Genomic DNA, 22,626 nt, shown 5'->3' with positions numbered 1-22,626 from the left:
TCCCTTTTCAGTCTGAGTTTAAATAAGACCTTTTTGTTTTAGAAATATTGGCTAGGGTGAGAGGTATCACTGGATTAGGTTTTGATTTCCGGTCAGAATCTTGAATGAGGGGCGTGTTTAAAGCTCTATCACTGTAAGGACCTTAATGAGGGGAGTGTTTAAAGCTCTATCACTGTAAGGACCTTAATGAGGGGCGTGTTTAAAGCTCTATCACTGTAAGGACCTTAATGTGGGGCGTGTTTAAAGCTCTATCACTGTAAGGACCTTAATGAGGGGCTTGTTCCCCTCATTAAGTTTCTTACAGTGATATAGCTTTAAAAATGTTTCATGTTTTAAATGAGTTGCCAGCTAACTGCTGTGAAATAGATTAACAAGTGTGTGTCTGTGTGTGTGTGTGGTTAGGGGAGAACGGGAAGTATTTTTCAGGAAATGAAAGCCAAGTTTTAAACCCAAACCAAAGTCACACGACGTGGAGTCACTTCTCTCTCTCTGGAGACAGAGAGCAACACCTTTTAAACCAAGAGGTCTGGGAGAAACATTAGAAGGTGAGCACAGAGAATAGAAAAGATTATGTGATTATGTTTAAACTTGTTTTCTGGGAATGGCCTCTGCTAACAATGTGGGGGGGGTGACTGTACGTTTGGGTGAGGTCTCCAACTGACTTTGTTTTAGCTCTAATCTAAACATGAGACGAGGACCTCCTTTCAGAGGGCTATCAGGAGGTGTAATGAGTGACACATGGGTTTCCCTCAGAATGTGGTCCTTCGTTGACTCTGCTTTCTTCCCGTACTGATTTCACTCATGTAGTTAAGATAATGCTTATACCGTTAAACTTCAGTAAATGTATCCAGGGCTGCCAACTTTTGGGTTTTCGCTGGCGTGAGATTCTGTAGAATCTTGTAATGCATACCTTATAGCAGGGTCCGTGGGTGTAAATGTTGACTGTGGGGGGGGGGGGGGGGGCACGTGTTGTTTTTTTTGGCAAGAGAAAGTGGATGTGTGGTGTGTGCGTGTGTGTAAGCAGGCAAAAGCGTGTGTCACACGGTGAAATCGTGAGAGTTGGCAGCTCTGATGTATCCCAGACCACCTAGGTGGCGTGAAGCATGGACCTTTGCTCCATAAAGTAGACTGATAGGGACCAATCAATAACACGTGTAAAGATAAAAGTATGTTATATGAATCTGAATCAATGTGCTATCATTCTATGAACTGGTTTGTGTGTGTTCATAATGTGTGTTAGAATGAATCAAAGTAAAACAACATGACATATCTGTGTGGTCTTTATATATGTAACCCTGAGCAGCTGTCTATGATGACGTTAGCAGAACAGACAGTCACCAATGGTCCACTGTCTCTCTCCGGACCCTGGACTAGAATGACAGGGTGTGTTTCCCCTTTATGTTCGCTGCTCAGCTCCACTGTGTTTGGGGAAGATTATTAGACTTCCTGTTACGTTCCTATCAAAATAGGTACGCAAATATGATATTTTGCGCAGCCGCGCTGCTCTGCATCCGTTTTTCCTACAGGCTGGTTGTTCCCGCTGTGGCGTGACGTTGGCTATAAAGACTGCCCAGCCCAGACTGCAGACGGATTCGTTTTGGTCCTGCACGCCTACTGGTTTCCCCGTCGCGATACCAGGAAGTCTCACGCGGTGCCACGCCGGTGTTCTGCCAATTTCTGCTCCCTTGTCAGATTTTGCTACCTAGTGGTTCTGCACATGCGCATGACGACACTATTGATCCGCGGTGTAGTATTGGTGTAAAATATACATACTGTACCCCTTAACTCTCCAATAAAGACGTTATAATACAGTATCAGAGTCTATAGAATCATGCTACCCTATCAAAAAGTGCTACCTTATGTGTTTGGTAGCGTATTTAATCTGTTGACCAACTGCCTCTATCAAACAATGCTCCCACTACAGAAACATGTTATTTTACACGACTACTCACTCCATGTACACTGTAAGAATACGGGGAGCATATTTTGATACTGTATTATAACGTCTTTATTGGAGATTTCAGGGGTACAGTATGTGTATTTTACACCAATACTCAATAGCGTCGTCATGCGCATGCGCAGAACCACTAGGTAGCAAAATCTGATGGGCAGCAGAAATTGACAGAACACCGGCACCGAGCGTTCGTGTGTGAACAAGTTGTCTTTGTATTAGTAATTTGCTTCCCAGAACCATTTATCCCATGTGGGGACATTATAGCTTTTTTTTACTTTATACGTTGTTGGTTGGCGATGGTTGTTTTCACGTTTTTAGGTTAGGTTAGAGCAGAGTAGGTTAGAGGTCCCGGCTAATTCACATCCCCTTTTATTTTCTGAGTAGGACAGTTTGGGTCCCCCAGAGTTAGGGTTAGTCAGGGTTTTTCTTTCTGTTTTATTATCTTTCCTTTCGTTGATTTAATAACCGTCCCGCCATGTACAAAGCAGCGTCCGAAAAATAAAACGACTGCTTTACAACGTAACCTAAGCCCTGATCTCCAGTTTGTGTTACACAGTCCGGGGTGTGACCCAAAAGTTGTTTTGTAACACCTCCCAAAACTTACTTCTCTCTTTATGGAGACAAAGATCAACACCTTTTAAACTAAACAGCCAGACAATAAGAAAATGTTACCTGTAATCATGTTTACAACATTCTGGTGTGATCTAATTTACAGCATTTATTAGTTTATCTCTTTCACAGCTCTAAGCTGGCATATAGAGTTGCAATGTTGGATGAAGGGAGGACAGATCTCTGCCTGTACTAAAGTTATATTGAGATTTGAGTATAGGCTTGGTTAGTTGATAGAGTCGTTTCTTTGTCTCTTTTCACTTTAAATAAGACTACCTTTTAGTTTAAGAAATATTGGCTATTGTGAGAAGTATCACTGGATTAGGTTTTGGACTTTCGTTCAGAACCTTAATGAGGGGCGTGTTTAAAGCTCTATAACTGTAAGAACCTCAATGAGGGGCGTGTTTAAAGCTCTATCACTGTAAGGACCTTAATGAGGGCATGGGGGGGGGGAGGGGTCTCCAACTGACTGTGTTTGGGTGGGGTCTCAGAGTGCCTAGCTGCGGTTAGCCGTACTTATTTTTTGGTACTCCTCCATTGGGGTACCAAGCCTCTGAAAGGGTACGGAAAAGGTGGAGATACACACGCCGTCCGTTGATTGGTCGACAGAATCGTCACTTCCGTGCAACAGGGGGATAAAAACAAACAAACAGCAAGGTATTTTTGGACAACGGCGAAAGCTTTGTTTATTGAAGAAAATGTTGCGCAAAAGTTTGCCGTCCTTCTTGGACGTCCTACATTGTTGCTCTTTGTTCGTTGTGTTCGTTGTGTTCTTCTTTTTCCTTGGATTTATTAGCAGGCTACACTGTTTCTTGCTGCTATGATATCACGATGCTAACGTAGCTGCCGCCATCGCCGTCCGGCTAAAACCCCGCCCTACCATAAGGGTACTGTCGGCGGTGGAAACGCGAGCCGTAACGGAGCTGTCCCGCACCTATCGCACCTAACTGTACAGCACCTAGCCGCACCACTCGGTGGGAATGCGCCATTAGTTAAGGACCTTAATGAGGGGCGTGTTCCCCTCATTAAGGCGGTGTCTCCTAGTGACTGTATGTTTGGGTGGTGTCTCCTTGTTATTGTGTGTTTGGGTGGGGTTATTTCTCTCTGTCACAGGCTCATCTTTGATTTGTTCTGTATTAGCAGTCACACATTGCTGTACCATAAGCCCTAGAGTTGTCACGCTTTGCTGTACTCAATTTAAACCCATTCACCCAACCTGTGATTTGGGGATGTCCTACTTGAATAGATCCTTTAGGATTAATAGATTTTTATTCAAACTATTTATTTGATTCAGCATTGAATCAATTCCCCTTTCCAAGGTGATTATTTCTGTCAATAACCGAAGCGTCCTTAAAGCTTCATAACACCTCTCGTCTCTCTGTAACTCTTTATTTAAACCACTTTTGTCAGTAGCAACTAGTAGTAACTCTTTCTGTGTGTGTGTGTGTGTGTGTCTATATGTGTGTGTGCGTGTGTGTGTGTGTCGCTGTCTGTCTGAAACAACCCAAACATATTAAATGCATCTTAGACCAATCCTTCAGATTTGATGGTAGGCTACTATAATATAAAGCTAAATAGGCAATAGAAGTCTGAGTGTAGTTGTGTCATTGACTCAAGACAAGCGCGTCGTCAGTTAAACACACCTTGTGCGCACAAGGGGCCCTATCTTGCGCCCGGCGCAATTGACTTTCTACACCGATGCATGTGTTGTTGCTAGTTTGCACCCGGCGTGAAGCTGACTTTCCCCCGCAGCAACCAGGCGCCACTACACTTGCGCCTGGAGAGGCGTGTCGGCGAATAGCAGGGGCGTGTTCTGGCGCAAATGATACTTGGTGCTATTTGAGTGGTCTAAAAAATGCGCCAATGCAATTGTGCCACTGACCGAAAAAATACCTGGTCTATAGCGGATAACGCAGTTGTTGTTGCTATTTTGTGTGCCATGGCAGGTCGGAACTACAACATAGCCTACGCTTACACACACGTAGGCTATACACAGCACAAACATGCAAACTATTAACCTGATTTAAATATTATGATATCAAAGATTATTCATACATGTGAAACTGCATAGAAATAGCGTGTGGATTGTGGAAACATTTGTTTCAATAGGGCTGCATGAATGAATGAAGTATAGTAGGCTATGGCATGTGTTAAAATAATAATAATAACAATAATACATTCGAGCAAAGTATATTCCAGGCTTCCAAAACAAAATCTTGTTTTAGGGTAAATGGTTGGTTAAATGATTTGGGAAAGAACAGCTTATACATCAGTAAGTTTTACTTTTAAATCAATGCCGTACCGTACATCAAACACATATGTTCTTGACACAGACATCGTGTACAAGCCCATAACTTTTAGGATTGATGAGTATTTGATCGTGAGAAAACATAGTTTTACCGCGAGTGAGTGTTTAAAAGAATGAATGAATGCGGGTGATGCTTGGTGCGCGTGTGTGCGCACCCATCTGTTTAAACACACGCAAACTAAACACGTAACGCATAATACAGTCCATGGCGATGTATATTAACGGGGGGACACATGCATATTATGAACACAAGTCGATAACAATAATGTATATAATACTGGTCATCGAGGACCGCGTCCACATATATGTGGTAAGTTGTCTTTGCCGCAATTTACATGACAAATCAGTGTTTCTGAAGTTGGAGAAGAAAACGCTATTCCATGTGTGAATTATGCCTATTATTTGGCCATAAACAGCCATTTGAAGTTTGAAATTCATGTGGTCATGCATCTGTCTCAGCGGAGACTGCAAACGCGCTGTCAAAATATTAACTCGCCAAGTCAAATGCGAGATGGCAGGTGGAACTCTCATTGGTTTATTGCACGTTACGCCCAAAACACACCTACAGGTTTCAGCCCAATCCTTTTTAGATTTGCGCCGGGCGCAAAGCTTGTTTATCTCGCCGTCATAATAGCAACAGCACCGTAGAACCGCCCACAAAGTACTTTGACTTTGCGCCTTGACGTCTGCGTTTTAGACCGTCTAACTAGGGCCCTGAGTGTTTATGTGATCTAAACAAAGATAGTAATAAAGTGTATAAGTATATCAGACAGGAGAAGGATAGGACGTCTTCACTGCAGAAATGTCACGTTCGCTACTCAAATATAATCCACAGAAACAATATGTAGTTGTGTTTGTGTCCAGGTCTCCAGTCTTCTATGAATGAGGGGGAAAGGAGGGGGGTCCTACCTCTAAAACCACTCTGTCTGGGGAACATGGCCGCCACAAGAGGTAAGAAGAAGATCTCTCACTGTCTGTGACTGTTCTTAGTGCTCAGCAGTGATATATCATGACTCCATCATTAGTCTGAGTAAAACTTCTCAAGGTCGTGGATAAAACACGTTAACAAACTAAAATAGGTCGAGAAAGATCATCGACTCTTCTCTGGAGGACGTCACATATGTGTTGAAGCCCACTTTGAAAGATAAAGTTTGAAAGATAAAGACTTTATTCTAACTTGTAACACCTGAGTTTGTTTGGAATCAGGCTTCATGTTATGTTCCCATTATGTGTGGATTCCTCCTTAAGGCTTTGGGGGGGGGGGGTAGAGAGTGTTTGGTTGCGGTCGGGGGAGGGGGTCAGAGCGACAGGATGTCTCACAGTAACGGACGTTGCGGTCAGCTGATTTTGCGCAGTTCTCCAGTGTGCGCGCGCAAAAAAAATATTTTTTATGTTTTTATTTTTTACATATTTTGTAGCAAACTCTTCACGGACCCCCTGGCAATGCGCCGTGTACCCCACTTTTAGAACCACTGGCCTACACAATCACCACCAACGGAGTCGTTCATTTGGATCTTTGTATTCATGCTTGCTATTTGATTTTAAAACAGGCCGAAGACGAATTCATATTGACTACAACATTGTAAATGTAATATTTCCTTTTGCAATCTGTTTCAGACCTAGGAAGGATCCGTAGAAGATTTGTGGCGAATGTCGGAGAAGCAACTTTGAAAGGTATGCTGGATGACCTTTGGGACGAAAAAGTGTTGAGTACCGACGACAAGGACACTGTGTTGGAGTGCCAGACGATCAGAGCAGACCGGGCTCGGTGTCTGATCGACATGGTGATCAGGAAAGGGGAGAGTGCAAGTCAGACGATGATTGATTATATGTTGGAGAGGGACAAGCCACTATACATCAGCCTGGACCTCCCTCCCAGCCCTGCTGATCGTATGGGTGAGTTGTAACTAGGAATGGGTTTTCTCAATAAGCCCTGCCCACTTTATTCTGACAAGGGCCTAACACGAACCAGGCTTCTTTATCCTTTCATCTCCTGGGATCCAACCATTAATTATTGTCGTTTCAGGACATTTGTTTAGACTGCATATCCAAAGCCATTCTCCCTACTTTGTTGAAAAGTGTTAAATAATTATAATTTAAATACCCGAACAGCACAGCAGCAGTCTAATGTTTGTTTGTTTTTTACGATTAAATTTGTTGTTGGATGAAGCATTTGATGTTACAGTAATGTTGCAATGAATTGCCTTTGTTTCAGAATTTACTGCTGATAATTGAATATATCTGCACCTCAAACAGATCTGACCTGAGGAGAATAAATGGTGGCTTCAGTCTTGAGGAATGAAGAAAGATTTTTTAAACACTAAAGTCACAACATTGTATTCACTGCATTGGTTTTATTTCAAACTTTGACACCTCGCGTGTCCCCCACCCCAGTTCCCAATTAAATGAACATGTAGATCTAGACATAGGTATGATAGTGTTTCGATCTAGACATAGATAGTGAAAGAGTGTGTATGTGATCTAGACATATCAAGTGTTTATGTGATCCGAACAAAGATAGTAACAGTGTGTGTGTCCAGTTTTTTACTAGCTACCTGCTGTAGTCTAATAAATCCCCCACTGGAAGGGTGTCAGGCCAAGTACGGCGGATACCACTCGTGTCACTTTAGAAACTTTTATTGCGTTCGCAAACACAATAAGCACACTAGGTAGCCTAACTGCTACCGCTAATTAGTGACATTTAGTACATTAGTACGTTAGTACGTTAGGTTGTAAACCTGCAAAGAAAACACAAACACCAACCCAGAATTAACCAAATGAAATTATACGTTCACGTTATATTAATTCTTGTTATAAATTACTAGACATGTTAATCACTCACCGGCAAGGCGTACCAGTCCTGACCATCAATTAAATGAAACGCAACCTAAAGGTGTGGCCACCTACACACTGCGACTAATTACGCATACGTACACAGACTCTCTGGAGACCAGGAATGATAATAAAACAAACGTATAACCTGGTATGATTGAACATATATGAAGTATAACATAAAATATGCCTGCATTTCAAAGGTAAGGAGTAAATGCACACAATTGTTTCCTCAAATACCCCAGAACAAAATCATAACATTTATCACTTTTAATATATGCAGTATATATATATATGTAAAGCAATAGTTACACCTGCTGGAAAGTTCTACAGTGTGTAAGTATATAGTCTTCACTATAGAAATGTCACGTTCGTTGTGTTCGTTGTGTTTGTGTCCAGGTCTCCAGTCTGCTATGGATGAGGAGAGAGAGGAGGGGGGTCCTACCTCTAAGACCACTCTGGGTAACATGGCCGCCACAAGAGGTAAGAAGAGGATCTCTGTATCTGTGACTGTTCTCAGAGCTCAGCGGTGATATATCATGACTCCATCATTAGTCTGAGTAAAATTTCTCAAGGTCGTGGATAAAGCACGTTGACAAACTAAGAGAGGTCGAGAAAACCAAAATTTGAAAGATAAAGACTTTATTATAACTTGTAACACCTGAGTTTGTTTGAAATCAGGCTTCATGTTATGTTTCCATTATGTGTGGATTCCTCCTAAATGCACTGGCCAATCTAAACACCCTATGCATTGGGTGTAGAACTTTGACACCTCGCGTGTCCCCCACCCCAGTTCCCCATTAAGTCTGGCTTTACACGACAACTATCTGAACACAAACCGCAAAAGTGGCGTTGCGTTCCCACTTTTCATTCCGCGTTTAGACGAGCGTCTTTGGGTCGAAATCTGCGTGCATACTGTCGAGTGTTACAACCTATAATGGTTTTTTATAATATGAGGGCTGTAGGAGAACCTTCAGTCGCACCAGGTGGGAAGACCTCTCCTGGGCCCTCGCCTAGGAGGGGGGGGGTACCCTATACTGGTTTCCCTTCGGCCCCGGGGCTTAACCTGTGCTGGCCCTCCTGGTACATGTTAGAGATCCTCGGCTAAGCTCAGTAGAGGAAGACTCTGGTCTATGTGTCCAACACAGGTCACTCGTTTAAGCCCCTATGAGGTTAAGCTAAATTTAGGCTACACGCGTTTTGATCGAACTCTGGGGTTCGCTGATTCGTCATGTAAATTGCGGCAAAGACAACTTAAAACATATATGATATGCGGACGCGGTCCTCAACTGTGGGTCTATGTATGTAATGATATGCGGCAATACATTAACAAACATTGTTTGTTACCAGTATTGTATACATTATTGTTATCGACTTGTGTTCATAATATGCATGTGTCCCCCTGTTAATATACATCACCACTGCATTATGCATTACGTGTTTAATTTTTGTGTGTTTAGACAGATGGACGCGCACACACACACGCACCAAGCATCACCCGCATTCATTCATTCTTTTAAACACTCACTCGCGGTAAAACTATGTTTTCTCAAGATCAAATACTCATCAATCCTAAAAGTAATGGGCTTGTACACGATGTCTGGGTCAAGAACATATGTGTTTGCTGTATGGTGTTTGCAGATGCATTGATTTAAAAGTACAACTTACCGCTGTATCAGCTGTTCTTTCCCAAATCATTTAACCAATCATTTACCCTAAAACTAGATTTTGTTTTGGAAGCCTGGAATATACTTTGCTCGAATGTATTATTGTTATCATTATTATTTTAACGCATGGCATAGCCTAGGCTACTATACTTCATTCATGTTCATTCATGCAACCCTATGGAAAAAAATGTTTCCACAATCCACACGCTATTTCTATGCAGTTTCACACGTATGAATAATCTTTGACATCATAATATTTAAATCAGGTTAATAGTTTGCATGTTTGTGCTGTATATAGATGTGTGTGTAAGCGTAGGCTATGTTGTAGTTCCGACCTGCCATGGCACGTCAAAATAGCAACAACAACTGCGCTATCCGCTTTAGACCAGGTATTTTTCGGTCAGTGGCGCAATTGCATTGGTGCATTTTTTAGATCACTAAAATAGCACCAAGTATCATTTGCGCCGGAACACGCCCCTGCTTTTCTCCGACACGCCTCTCCAGGCGCAAGTGTAGTGGCGCCTGTTTGCTGCGGGGAAAAATCAGCTTTGCGCCGGGTGCAAACTAGCAACGACACATGCGTCGGTGTAGAAAGTCAATTGCTCATTGCTCATTAAGGTCCTTACAGTGATAGAGCTTTAAACACACCCCTCATTAAGGTCCTTACAGTGATAGAGCTTTAAACACGCCCCTCATTAAGGTCCTTACAGTGATAGAGCTTTAAACATGTCCCTCATTAAGGTCCTTACAGTGATAGAGCTTTAAACACGCCCCTCATTAAGGTTCTTACAGTGATAGAGCTTTAAACACGCCCCTCATTAAGGTTCTGACCAAAAATTAAAACCTAATCCAGTGATTTTTCTCAACCTAATCAATATTTTGCCAGAGTTGCCAGCTAACTGCTGTGAAATAGAATTGGTGAGTTGCTTTTATTCATCAAGCCCAAAGTCCATGCAAGATAATCTCCTGACATGCTGACATTCAGCTTTGAGAATGATGATGGAGTTTGTGAAAGAGAAGGACCATCACGTGTCCACTAGACTACCTTCTAGTGTACAGCTTGACCACTCCTAGACATATCCACTACCTTCTAGTGTACAGCTTGACCACTCCTAGACATGTCCACTACCTTCTAGTATACAAATTGACCACTCCTAGACATGTCCACTACCTTCTAGTATACAGCTTGACCACTCCTAGACATGTCCACTACCTTCTAGTATACAGCTTGACCACTCCTAGACATGTCCACTACCTTCTAGTATACAGCTTGACCACTCCCTGATATGTCTACTATGCTACTGTTACGGGTCCCGTGAACCGGGCCGCGTAGCAGGGTGTAAGTGGTCCTCTTTCAGTGTTGTACCGTCCTGAAATACATATAACAAACAGAGACACGGGCACATCACTTCCTTCCTCTCCGACAGCACGTGGAAAGAGTAGATTTATTGTACAGTTCACACTTGGAACACAATTTGAGATGATCTACTCAATCTTCATTAATCCACTATACATATTCTCATATATGCACTCTTCACATAACACAATATTATTTAGTATTTTCTTAGGTTTAAACCTTGCAACAAAACAGTTTACTGTGTTTCCTCTTCCCTGCAAACCCGGAGCAAACAGACACACAAATCACAACTCTCAACAATACAACAATGATAAAAACATGAACTTAAACCAAATGTACAGGAAGCCACACATTCGCACTGACGCAACAAACACACACGCATTCGTACCGACGCGACAAACACACTCGCATTCAGACACGGACGAGGACATGAGCACGCGCCGCTGCCGCTGCCGGCCACCACAGTTAGCAGCCAACGTCGGCACACACACAGGTCCAGACACGCACACACAAACTCTCTCAACACCAACACACACTCGGGGACACCACCACACCAGCACATCAACACACGAAACTCAAAAGCACCGATACCGACCTGAAATACATATAACAAACAGAGACACAGGCACATCACTTCCTTCCTCTCCGACAGCACGTGGAAAGAGGACGACTGCAACGCAACCCGCTCCTTCGCAAACTTTCGGTCGGCATCCGGCGCCCCGCCTCCTACTGCCCCCTGCTGCTCGTAACGCTAAATTACTACTGTGCTCGCAACCGGTTTTCCAACCTCAATTCACTCAAATATATTTGAAATCAATGTGATCTCTCATGGGCATCACACTACCTGCTGTATTCTCCCTCTGTATGGTTTATCTTTGTGATATACATTATATATTTACATTTTATGTTTTATCTTTATGTGATATGTTGTATGTTTGCATTATATATGTTGTATCTTTAAATTGTATATGTGGTATCTTTAGATGATATGAATAATAATCTTGTGTGTGTGTGTGGTTGCCTGAATGTGTAAAATGAAGGCATCTGATAAGAGAAATATCAAAACCTTACCTGATACTGATGGTATTAGATGCAAGCTGATTGGTCAGAATTAAAACATGTGACGTTGTTTTTTCCAGCTGATGAAGCAGAGCTGAAGCTTGAGGGCAGAAGTGGTGGAAGCTGTCAGAGAGAAACCATGGAAACCATCTCTGGACTCACTATGGGACCTGACGTCACGTCTTTGGACCTGAAAGAGACCAGGAAGAGAAGATGTGGTAGGTGCCCTTTTTAAAGAATTTAAAATAAATAAACCAGTAAAACAAATATTTCTATCTCAAGATTAAAATTTAGCAAAGGTTTGTAGCCTAAAAGACCAACCTGATGACCGCATAGACAGATTTATTGCAGGAAGCTGAGAGGAAATGGAAGAGATCAGACTGTTCTGATGATCTCTCTCACTACCTTCACCTCCGTTGTGTCAACAGCCAAATCTGCCTTCATCCGACCAAAATAAACTCCTCCGCCTCCAACCACAGGAAACTGTTTTCCAACTTCCCTTCCCTCCTCACCCCTCCCCCCCCTTCCTTCCTCCATCAAAGCTGATGACTTTCTAACCGTCTTTACCCAAAAGGTGAAGGACATCAGCTCCTCTTTTACCCCTGCCGCCATTCTCCCTCCCCCTATCCCCACCTCTGTTTTTACCGACTTTATCCCTCTCTCTCCTCTGGTGATGTCAACAGAATAGTTACGTCTAACCACAACGCCACGTGCCCCCTTGACTCGATCCCCTCCTCACTCCTCCAGGTCGTCTCGAGTGACGTCCTGCCATTCCTCACCACCCTCATCAACTCCTCCCTCACTTCAGGCCTTATTCCAGCCTTTCCCTGTATGCCTTTTAAGAAAATACGTGACAGCATGGAAACAGAGAATTACAGAGTTTAGTTTGGACTAGTTAGGGAAAGGAGCTATAACGGATAATACCATAGACTGTGAGGATAACACACACCCAGGAATTATAATCATCTCTTCAGACATTTCCTGAAGGTTAATGTGCCAAAAAAATAAACAAAAATATGATTGTTCGCAAGTCCCAAATCTCAAGTTTTGGGACTTGTCTTTTGAGGACGATTTAGAATACACTTAAGCAGAACAAGTACTGTCTTTTGCATACTTGTTTTAGATGAGTCTCAAGGCGAGTCTCAAGTCACTGTGTGGGCAAACTGCGACTTGACTCCAAGTCTCTAACTCAAGTCCCCATCTCTGGTAAACGCTTGTGTATGAACTGTATCTATGTTCATGTATGTATCTGTCTTTATGTATGTATATACAGTATTTATGTTTATGTGTATATCTATGTTCATGTGTGTGTGTGTATGTTTATGTCTGCATGTATAGTATGTATGTGTGTATGCTTATGTATGTATGTATTTATGTATGTATATATGTATGTTACTGTGTGTGTGTTTGTGTGTGTATATATGTTTCTGCATGTATCTAAGTATGTATGTGTGTATTTGTGTGTGTATGTTATACTGCAGGGGTCTCCAACATTTGTAATGTCCTGCCAATAATTTAAAAAAAAAAGCAAAGGCTGCTCATTTAACTGAAGTGATATCAAGGGGACTTATGGAATTAAAAAAAATACATTAAGTTTATAATTACTATGAACATATCTAAAATGATCCCAGAATACATATCCTCATATTTTCTGCGCGAGCCGTTGTTAATGACCCTGGTGACACACAGGCCACATGTTGCCCCCCCCCCCCCCACTCTGTATGATTACCTATGTATTACTGTATGTATTACTTTATGTGTTACTGTATTACTGTATGTATTACTGTATGTGTGCCTATATTTTAATAATGAGGGAATAATAACATGTATGCTAGAGACCAGTACTTGTTGTGCTCTAGTGTGTTCTAAACTCAACACGAGAGCCACAGTACCAGTCATCACTTACTGAGGTGTTCTCAGTAGAGGTCTTCAGGTGTTTCTTCAAGACGGGGAGGGATTCTGCAGACCGTAGAGAGACTGTCTGGACTGTGAATGATAGCCATGCAGTATGAATATATCTCTGTGTACATTAATCTGTGTGTGTGTGTGTGTGTCCTACTCTTTAACAGCCCTGAAGTCGTGCAGCATTGTCATTCTGATCTTCGGACTGCTGAGTATTCTCCTAATCTCCCTGCGCTTCAGTGAGTCTAAATCATATCTTCCTGAATATGATGGACAAGAGATCAGAATACTGTCCTACAAATACTTTGTAGGACATGCTATAACGGCATTAAAGGTTATGTAATATCAAACTTGAAAAAATGATTAGGATGGCATACAAGAAATAGCAAGAATTGCAAGAAATTTAGAAGCTGATTTTAACTAACCCTCATATATTAAACCTGCATATATTAAATATATTAAACCTGCATATATTAAATATATTAAACCTGCATATATATTAAAAAAAAAAAAGCTGATCCACATGACTAGTCCTGGGGTTATTCACGGGGTGTCACGTGGGCCCATTACTCATGTCTTACTCTGTATGCGCACTACTAGCGTCTACATAGCGTCTTTTTCTGTGTTTGCTTTCATTAATTTCAATTGGAGCTGGTTAGCGGTTTTGCGTTCTCCTCCGCAAGCTCCACCCCCGACTCGTTAATCTCTGAGCGGGAGTGTCTTCCCCTCCCTGGGAAATCTTTGTAGATATTGCTGTGTTATTGAATCATTTAGGAAAAGGCAGGTGAGAAAACTGGGTCAGAATCTTCTGGGTCGCCCTCTAGTGGACAGGTATTAGGAGAGAGTGAAGGGAGTATTTGATGGTGCATCTCTAGATACGTGTTGTAAACGTTCACTCCTCTCCTCCTGGTTTCTTCAGGTTCAGTGATACCCACGCAAGAGGATGAGGCCCCCAGCATCACAAAGTTTCACTTCACTACCCAGGTATTGCCCGTGGGCCAAACGGCCCGCTACACCTGCGATGCCGGTGGCACGCCGGAGCCCACCATCGAGTGGCTCCACAACGGCAGGCCCCTTGAGAGGAACGGCACAGACAACCAATCGGAGGCCTGGGTGGAGAAGGGGTTCCTCTTCGTCAGAGGGGTGAGGTATGGAGTGAACATGGTCGTCTGCATGGCGAGCAACAGTGCTGGAACGGCCAATCACACCGCTGAGCTGCTTGTCTTTGGTAAGATCTGGATGCAAGGAGAGATGTTTGTTGGTGATGCATAACATTGTAGTTGATTTATAATAAATCTTAATCTAACTTAATCTTTTATCTTGATATATCAATTACATTTTATCTTGATACTGTGGAAGTGCGGAAAACAACGACACAGGAGACGAAGGCAGGTTGGGTTTGTTTACTTCCAAAACAATTCACATACAGCCAGGGACCAGGTGTGCCGGCTAAGGACCTCCCCTTCCTCCACCCGCCCGCTCTCTTAAAGGCGCAGGTGACCGGGTGAATGTCTCCCTCTAATGCCCCTTGTAGGTCACTACACAGGCCCCCCCAGAATTCACCATAACCAAAAGTGCATAACTGAAAAGTCCTTCAATAAACAAGTGACAGACAATTAACGTGGCGGTGGCCGTATCAGGCGGCCAAAACGGCTGCGTTTAGCAGGAGGGGGGTCAAGGGCCCTGGGCGGCTTGGGCGCCGGGGCCGGGGCCGGAGCCGGAGCCGGGGCCGGGGCGGGGCCGGAGGCCGCAGCAGGGGGGCGTCCCCGCCGCGGGGGCAGGGCCAGCTGAACCGGCTCGTCAATGTCCAGATGAGCAGGCTTGAGCCGGTCCACTGTGACCCGCTCTGGTTTACCCCCCAGGTCCACCACAAAGTTCTTAGCTCCCGCCTCCAGGACACGGAAGGGTCCATCGTATGGGGGCAGTAAGGGAGTCCGATGGCTGTCGTGGCGGATGAAGACGTATTTGGCCAACAGCAGGTCCTTGGGCACGTAGGACTGGGGAACGCAGTGGCGAGATGTTGGAATGGGGACAAAGGCCTCAGCGACGCCCCGGGACACCGCCTGATGAGAGTCGGCAGACCAGGGGGATGCGGCCTCTGGGAGGAACTCCCCCGGAACACGCAGTGGCTGGCCATACACCAGCTCGGCGGAGGAGGTCTGGAGGTCCTCCTTGGGAGCAGAGCGAAGACCAAGCATGACCCACGGGAGGCGGTCGGCCCAGTTGCTGTCCGTAAGGCTGGCCCGCAGAGCAGCCTTCATGGAGCGATGGAACCTCTCACAAAGGCCGTTGCCCTGCGGGTTGTACGCCGTGGTGCGGTGGAGCTTCACCCCCAGGCCCTCAGCCACCGCAGTCCACAGCTCTGACGTGAACTGTGGGCCCCTGTCAGAGGTGAGGTCAGCCGGCGTGCCGAACCGGGCCACCCAGCACGCGATGAACGCCCGGGCCACCTCTGCTGATGTGGTAGATGACAGGGGCACGGCTTCCGGCCACCTGGTGGTTCTATCCACCATGGTGAGGAGGTGAGTGAACCCGAGGGAGGGGGGCAGGGGGCCCACCAGGTCCACGTTGACATGGTCGAAACGCCTCTCCGGCACCAGAAACGGTGCCAAAGGGGTCTTGATATGGCGTTGTATCTTGGCCCGCTGGCACGCCACGCAGGAGCCAGCCCACGTCCGGACATCCCTTCTGAGGCCAGGCCAGACGAACTTGGCCCCCACCAGCCTCGTGGAGGCTTTCACGCCAGGGTGGGAAAGGCCGTGGATGGTGTTGAAAATCTGGCGCCGCCAGCCAGTAGGCACCATGGGGCGCGGTTGACCCGTGGAGACGTCGCAGACTAGCGTGGATTTGGCGTCATCAAACACCACGTCTTCCAGCCGCAGCCCAGTGGGGGCCGTTCGGTAGGCCTGAATGTCCGAGTCTGCTGCCTGGTCAGCGGCCATAGCCGCGTAATCCAGTCCCAAGTGCACGGACCCCACGACCAACCGGGAAAGGCAGTCGGCGACGGAGTTGTCCTTGCCAGACACATGCTGGATGTCCGTGGTATACTCGGAGATGGCAGAGAGCTGACGCTGCTGTCGACCAGACCACGGTTCCGTGGTTTTGGCCATGGCGAATGTCAGCGGCTTGTGGTCTACGAAGGCGGTGAACCGGCGGCCCTCCAACAGGAACCTGAAGTGTCGGGTGGCGAGGAAGAGAGCCAGGAGCTCCCTGTCAAAGGCGCTGTACTTCCTCTCGTTGTCGCGAAGCTGCTTACTGAAGAAGGCCAAGGGCTGCCAAGCCCCGCTCACCCACTGCTCACACACCGCTCCCACTGCGTAGTCCGATGCGTCTGTCGTGAGGGCGACCGGGGCAGTGGGGGACGGGTGCGCCAGCAACGCCGCGGTGGCCAGCGCAGCCTTGGCCGCATCAAACGCTCCGTCCCTCCCCGGGGTCCAGTCCACGTCATCCCTGGGCCCTTTTCCCCGCAGGGCCCCGTACAAGGGCCGCATGAGGTGAGCCGCATGGGGGATGAACCTGTTGTAAAAGTTCACCATGCCCAGGAACTCCTGCAGGGACTTCACAGTGCGGGGGCGTGGGAAACCGGCGACGGCGTCCACCCTGGCGGGAAGGGGGACCGCTCCCTGTGGAGTGACGTGGTGTCCGAGGAAGGTAATGGACGACAGGCCGAACTGACACTTGGCCGGATTGACGATGAGGCCGTGCTCGCTGAGCCGCTCGAACAGCAGCCGGAGGTGTGTCAGGTGCTCCTCTGCACATGCGCTGGCCACCAGAATGTCGTCCAGATAGACAAACAAGAACGGCAGGTCCCGTAGTACAGAGTCCATCAGGCGCTGAAACGTCTGTGCCGCCCCCTTAAGGCCGAAAGGCATCCTCAGGAATTCAAACAGGCCGAAGGGCGTGATGACCGCTGTCTTGGGAACGTCCAGTGGGTGGACCGGTACCTGGTGGTATCCCCGCACCAGGTCCACCTTGGAAAAGATGGTGGCCCCTGCCAGGTGGGCAGAGAAGTCCTGTATATGCGGAACAGGATACCGGTCGGCGGTCGTGGAGTTGTTCAGGCGACGAAAATCGCCGCATGGGCGCCAACCGCCATCAGCCTTAGTCACCATGTGCAGGGGGGAGGCCCATGGGCTGTTCGAGCGGCGCACGATGCCGAGGCGTTCCATGGTGGTGAACTCCCCCCTGGCAATCACGAGCTTTGCGGAGTCGAGGCGCCGAGCATGAGCGTAGACTGGAGGGCCGACAGTGGTGATGTGGTGCTCCACACCGTGCTTAGCCACTGCCGACGAGAACGTGGGTGTGGTGAGGACAGGGAACTCGGCCAGTAAGCGCTGATATGGATCCCCTGTGGCGAAGGTGTGTGACAGGCAGAGCCCACCCACATCTCCAAGCGTGCAGGGGTATGTAGCAAAGGCCACAGCATCGATCAGGCGGCAGTTCGTAACATCCACTAGCAACCTGAAGGCACAGAGGAAGTCCGCGCCGAGGATCGGTGTAGACACAGCGGCCATAACGAAGTCCCAGCCGAAGCGCCGCCCGCCGAAACACACCTCCACATACCTGGTGCCATAGGTACGTATAGGCGTGCCATTGGCGGCGTCCATCCGCGGGCCGTGTCCGCCAGCCATGGTGTCCACAGGCTGAGCTGGCAGGATGCTGCGCTGGGCGCCCGAGTCGACCAACAGACGCCGGCCGGAGATGGAGTCGGTGACAAACAGCAGCCTGCAGTCACGGCCAGCACCCCTAGCTGCTAATGAGTGCTGGCCCTGGCGTTTCCCTGCCCCGCGAAATTGCATGGCTGGCGACACTGCTTAGCCTTGGCTCCAAACCTGGCATGGTAATAACACAACCCGTCGTCGCGCTGGCGGCGGGCCGTCACTGCGGCTGCGGTGCCGAAGGTGTCCTCCGAAGGGGTCGGCGGGGTCGAAACGCCATGAGTAGGGAGCAGTGCGTGCACAAACTGCTGCCGATTGGCAAGGAAAATCCTGTCTGCTTCCGCAGCCAGCTCGCGGTAGTCCTTTGAGGCGGAGAAGGGGGAGCAGGCTAGCGCAGTGCGCACAGGCGCTGGAAGCTGCCGCAGGAAAATGTGAGTAAACAGGAATGCGGGATCAGCCGAACCCAGCACAGCCAGCATCCTCTCCATCAACTCGGACGGCTTGCTGTCCCCTAGGCCGTTAAGGGACAGCAGGCGGTCTGCTTTCTCCAGCTCCGACAGTTCGAAAAGTTTCATCAGGAATGCTTTGAGCGCGTCGTACTTCCCGACAGCCGGTGGAGCCTCTAGCAGTGCCATCGCTCTGGCCGTCGTCGAGGCATCCAACGCCGCCACCACATGGAAGTACCTCGTAACGTCCTGCGTTATTCCTCTTAGCTGGAACTGGGCTTCGATGTGCTGAAACCACGGCCGCGGGTTGCGCTGCCAAAATTCGGGCAACTTGATGGTCGCGGTGCAGACGCTTACAGCTTCTCCAGCCCCGCTCGGTCCAGGCATTGCAGAGTAGCCGTTGCTTCCTTCGGGTTTCGACATAGTTCTTTTTCTCAGGGTCACCAATGTGGAAGTGCGGAAAACAACGACACAGGAGACGAAGGCAGGTTGGGTTTGTTTACTTCCAAAACAATTCACATACAGCCAGGGACCAGGTGTGCCGGCTAAGGACCTCCCCTTCCTCCACCTGCCCGCTCTCTTAAAGGCGCAGGTGACCGGGTGAATGTCTCCCTCTAATGCCCCTTGTAGGTCACTACAATACATTAATTAAATTGTTTTTGATAGATAGATCGGTAGGTAGATAGGTAGACAGACAGACAGATCAACCTACCTCTTCAATCTGTGTACAAACAGCACAATATGACAAACAGCATATGTAGTGCAAACTGTACTCCAATGTCCAATGTTTTACAATATTACTAATATGCCAATCCTGCCCTGCTCGTATTGACCACTTTCATATGAATGAGGGCATTCAACTCGACCCAAATCATGGAGGTAATTTTCTCCATGAGGGTTGCAGGCTCCAACCCAAGAGGGAGTGAGGGAATGGGCACTCTTGGGAATGTGCTCATTTTGGTTATATCTTAAACATAATATAGCCTACCCCGATTCTATTCTCTCAAATCCCCAAGTAAGCATGAAAAATGCCACAAGCAGTTAAACCAAGTAAACATCATATACTGAACAAAACCTATTACATTAAAAGGCAGATTTACCTCTAGAAAGGTTATGAAAATGCATCTTAATGCCAAAACATCTTAATATTGCATTTTCCACTGAAAATAAAATAAATGTCAGCTATTTTTGTGATGCAGAGATAGTAGTGTCCTTATCAACCACCATAGTGGCGTGACCTGAATGAATTACTATGCAACTAACAAACTTCAGGCTTCAGCTCAAACAATAACAAAATCAACTCCTGTTTCACAAGTTTAAATGCAAAAACCCCAAAAGGGTACAAGGCCGCTGTTGACAAAAACAGGAGAATAAAACAGACAAAGAAAGAAGAGCCAGGCCACCATCAGGAGAGGAGTCCAGGGGCAGGCAAAAGGTCCCAACCGTAGGTAAATCCAAGAACAGGCGGACAAGCAGGCAGGAAGAAACAGGGCGGGGAGAACTGACAGGCGAGCTAAGAACAAACATAAGACAATCTGACATGGTGGCACTAACAGCACAGGGTATAGTTAGTAGTTAGGGTTAGGGTTAACACACATCAAGGAACAGGTGAGCAGGGAAACAGGTGGAAAACAGACACAGGCAGTATGTACAGGTGAGAGGCGGAGTCAGAGGCACAATAAAGATAGACACATGGTGGACTAAAACACAGAATAACCAGCAGGAGGCTACAGAGCCACTGAGTGCAAACAGAGGTGCTGACATCAGATATCAGAGAGCTCTTTTAGCTGTAGAATAATTTAAAACCCCCCCACACGTTCAAAGCCGTACGTCTTTACTGGAACTTAAGTGTGTCGCGTTTCCAATGAGAGCGCTCAAAGCGGCACTGCCATACAGAAAGATTTGGAGCAGTGCTGGAAGGTGTAGCGCAGAGTAGATCCAAAAGACACAGACTTCAGAACTGACTGGTTATACTTTTCCAGAATAGTTTTACTATTCCAGTCAAACATGTGCTCTAACCAAATTAACCATTAAAAAATGAAAGGGAAGCTAAATATCTGCATGGCTGCGTAACTCTTCCGGTACATTGTTTGGGGAGAGCTCTTATTACTAGTAGGCTAATGCAGTTCATTCTCATTCCATAATAATATTTCAAAAAATATCTGCTTTGTGGGGAAGCTGGAGACACCTCATCAGTGTATTTCTGTGTGTTTAGCAGCTCATCATGTCTTGTTCTCTCATCAGATGCCTGTGAACTCACACTGGACCCAAACACAGCCAACAGATACCTCTCTCTGTCTGAGGACAACAGAAGGGTGACACTGGTTGACGTGGAGCAGTCATATCCTGAGAGCCGAGAGAGATTTGACAACTGGAGCGAGGTGTTGTGCAGACAGGGTCTTACTGGCCACTGTTACTGGGAGGTAGAGTGGGAAGGAGGTGTTGACATAGGAGTGGCATACAGAGGAATCACAAGGAAAGGATGGGGTGATGACAGTAGGTTTGGATTGAACAACAAGTCCTGGAGTCTTTATTGTTATGAAGGTGTTTACTCTACCTGGGACAACCATAGTTATACAGACACAGGTATTGCCTACGCTGGCTCCAACAGAGTAGGAGTGTATCTCGACCGGCCTGCTGGCACTCTGTCCTTCTACAGAGTGTCCCCAGGTATAGGAGAGTCCTCAGACACACTGACACACATCCACACCTTCAGGTCCACCTTCACCCAGGAGGACCTCCTCCCTGCATTTGGGATTGGGATTAATGGCTCAGTGTCCCTGTGTCAGTTGTAGCAACACACAGACACTCCCTCCCTCACTTATTCACACACACACACACACACACACACACACACACACACACACACACACACACACACACACACACACACACACACACACACACACACACACAGTTCACCTTTCTATTATTTTCTGCTCTCCTTCTCTTGATTTAAATACATGTACTCAACTATACTCCAAATGCGATATTTGATTGGGCTTCTGAACATTTTAGCGTGATAAACCATGAAAAGAAGAGACTTTTAAGATCTTCCATGGGGTTAACTAAGCATTTTAAATATAGATTGATGGGAAATCAAAAATAATTATTTTACAATAATTTGTATATTTTCACACTAAATAGGTCTGATATAATTTTTTATTTGGATAACATTAACATTTATTTAATTATTAGTTGATTTATTATTATGTTCATAACGCAAGTGGTCTATGGGAAAATATATTGATCATGTGAATGACTTTGAGCTAAATATTGATTCCTTGAACAGGGCATTAGAACATGTTCTGTTATTTAAGATATATGCACACCTGTTTATGATTGGTAATGTCTGCTGGTTCTATTGTTCTATTTCATAATGGCAATAAACAATTCAGTGGATCAAACTGAATTATTCTTGTGTGTTCTGCATGTTATGTTATTTTTAATCCAGGAAAGGTCGCCGAGACAGGATCACTTTTAACTCACTTTATTTGGTAAAGGTTTTGGTCTATTGTCTATTGTCTATGAAACAAAAGGAGAGGAATAGCATATAACACGCGCGGAGCGTCTCTAAGCTTTATATCTACGATACGCCGCCCAAGAGATTCTTTTGTGGAGATTCTAACGATACGGCACAACATAATCTCCCGGGCAGGGTTAGGGCTAACCCTAACCCTGCCCGGGAGATTATGTTGTGGCGATTCCTCCTCTGGTTTGTGGCGAATCTCCCTGGCTTCTGGCGAAATCTCTTTCAAAGCTGAAAATGGTGCTTAAATAGACAGGTAAAAGTAGGCTTCTTCTACAACATCTAAACCTGCTCACTTCATCTGT

General features: G+C 46.2%; 2 protein-coding genes across 2 annotated transcripts in view; one reads left to right on the top strand and one right to left on the bottom strand.

Moving 5' to 3' along the window:
- LOC311338053 (uncharacterized protein) overlaps nucleotides 1-22,626 on the bottom strand; it is a 156,948-nt gene that overhangs the window by 76,636 nt on the left and 57,686 nt on the right. The window lies entirely within an intron of this gene.
- LOC311338052 (uncharacterized protein) lies at nucleotides 461-22,158 on the top strand. Its single transcript, XM_084488966.1, has 8 exons — nucleotides 461-545; nucleotides 5,736-5,822; nucleotides 6,489-6,767; nucleotides 8,103-8,186; nucleotides 11,867-12,004; nucleotides 13,856-13,927; nucleotides 14,608-14,916; nucleotides 21,037-22,158. The coding sequence occupies exons 2-8, from the start codon at nucleotides 5,750-5,752 to the stop codon at nucleotides 21,585-21,587; spliced, it is 1,506 nt and encodes a 501-aa protein (XP_084345092.1). The 5' UTR covers nucleotides 461-545; nucleotides 5,736-5,749; the 3' UTR covers nucleotides 21,588-22,158.

Source organism: Micromesistius poutassou (genome assembly GCF_964030765.1).
Source record: "Micromesistius poutassou genome assembly, contig: SUPER_1_unloc_1, whole genome shotgun sequence".
NCBI lineage: Eukaryota > Metazoa > Chordata > Actinopteri > Gadiformes > Gadidae > Micromesistius > Micromesistius poutassou.
This window is presented reverse-complemented; position numbering and strand designations above follow the sequence as displayed.

Bases quoted from the DNA above. Each gene is read 5' to 3' on its own strand.
- LOC311338052 (XM_084488966.1), top strand. From the start codon at position 5,750: ATGAATGAGGGGGAAAGGAGGGGGGTCCTACCTCTAAAACCACTCTGT. The intron at 12,005-13,855 runs GTAGGTGCCCTT...ACTCTTTAACAG, and splicing joins GACCAGGAAGAGAAGATGTG to CCCTGAAGTCGTGCAGCATT. The intron at 14,917-21,036 runs GTAAGATCTGGA...TTCTCTCATCAG, and splicing joins CGCTGAGCTGCTTGTCTTTG to ATGCCTGTGAACTCACACTG.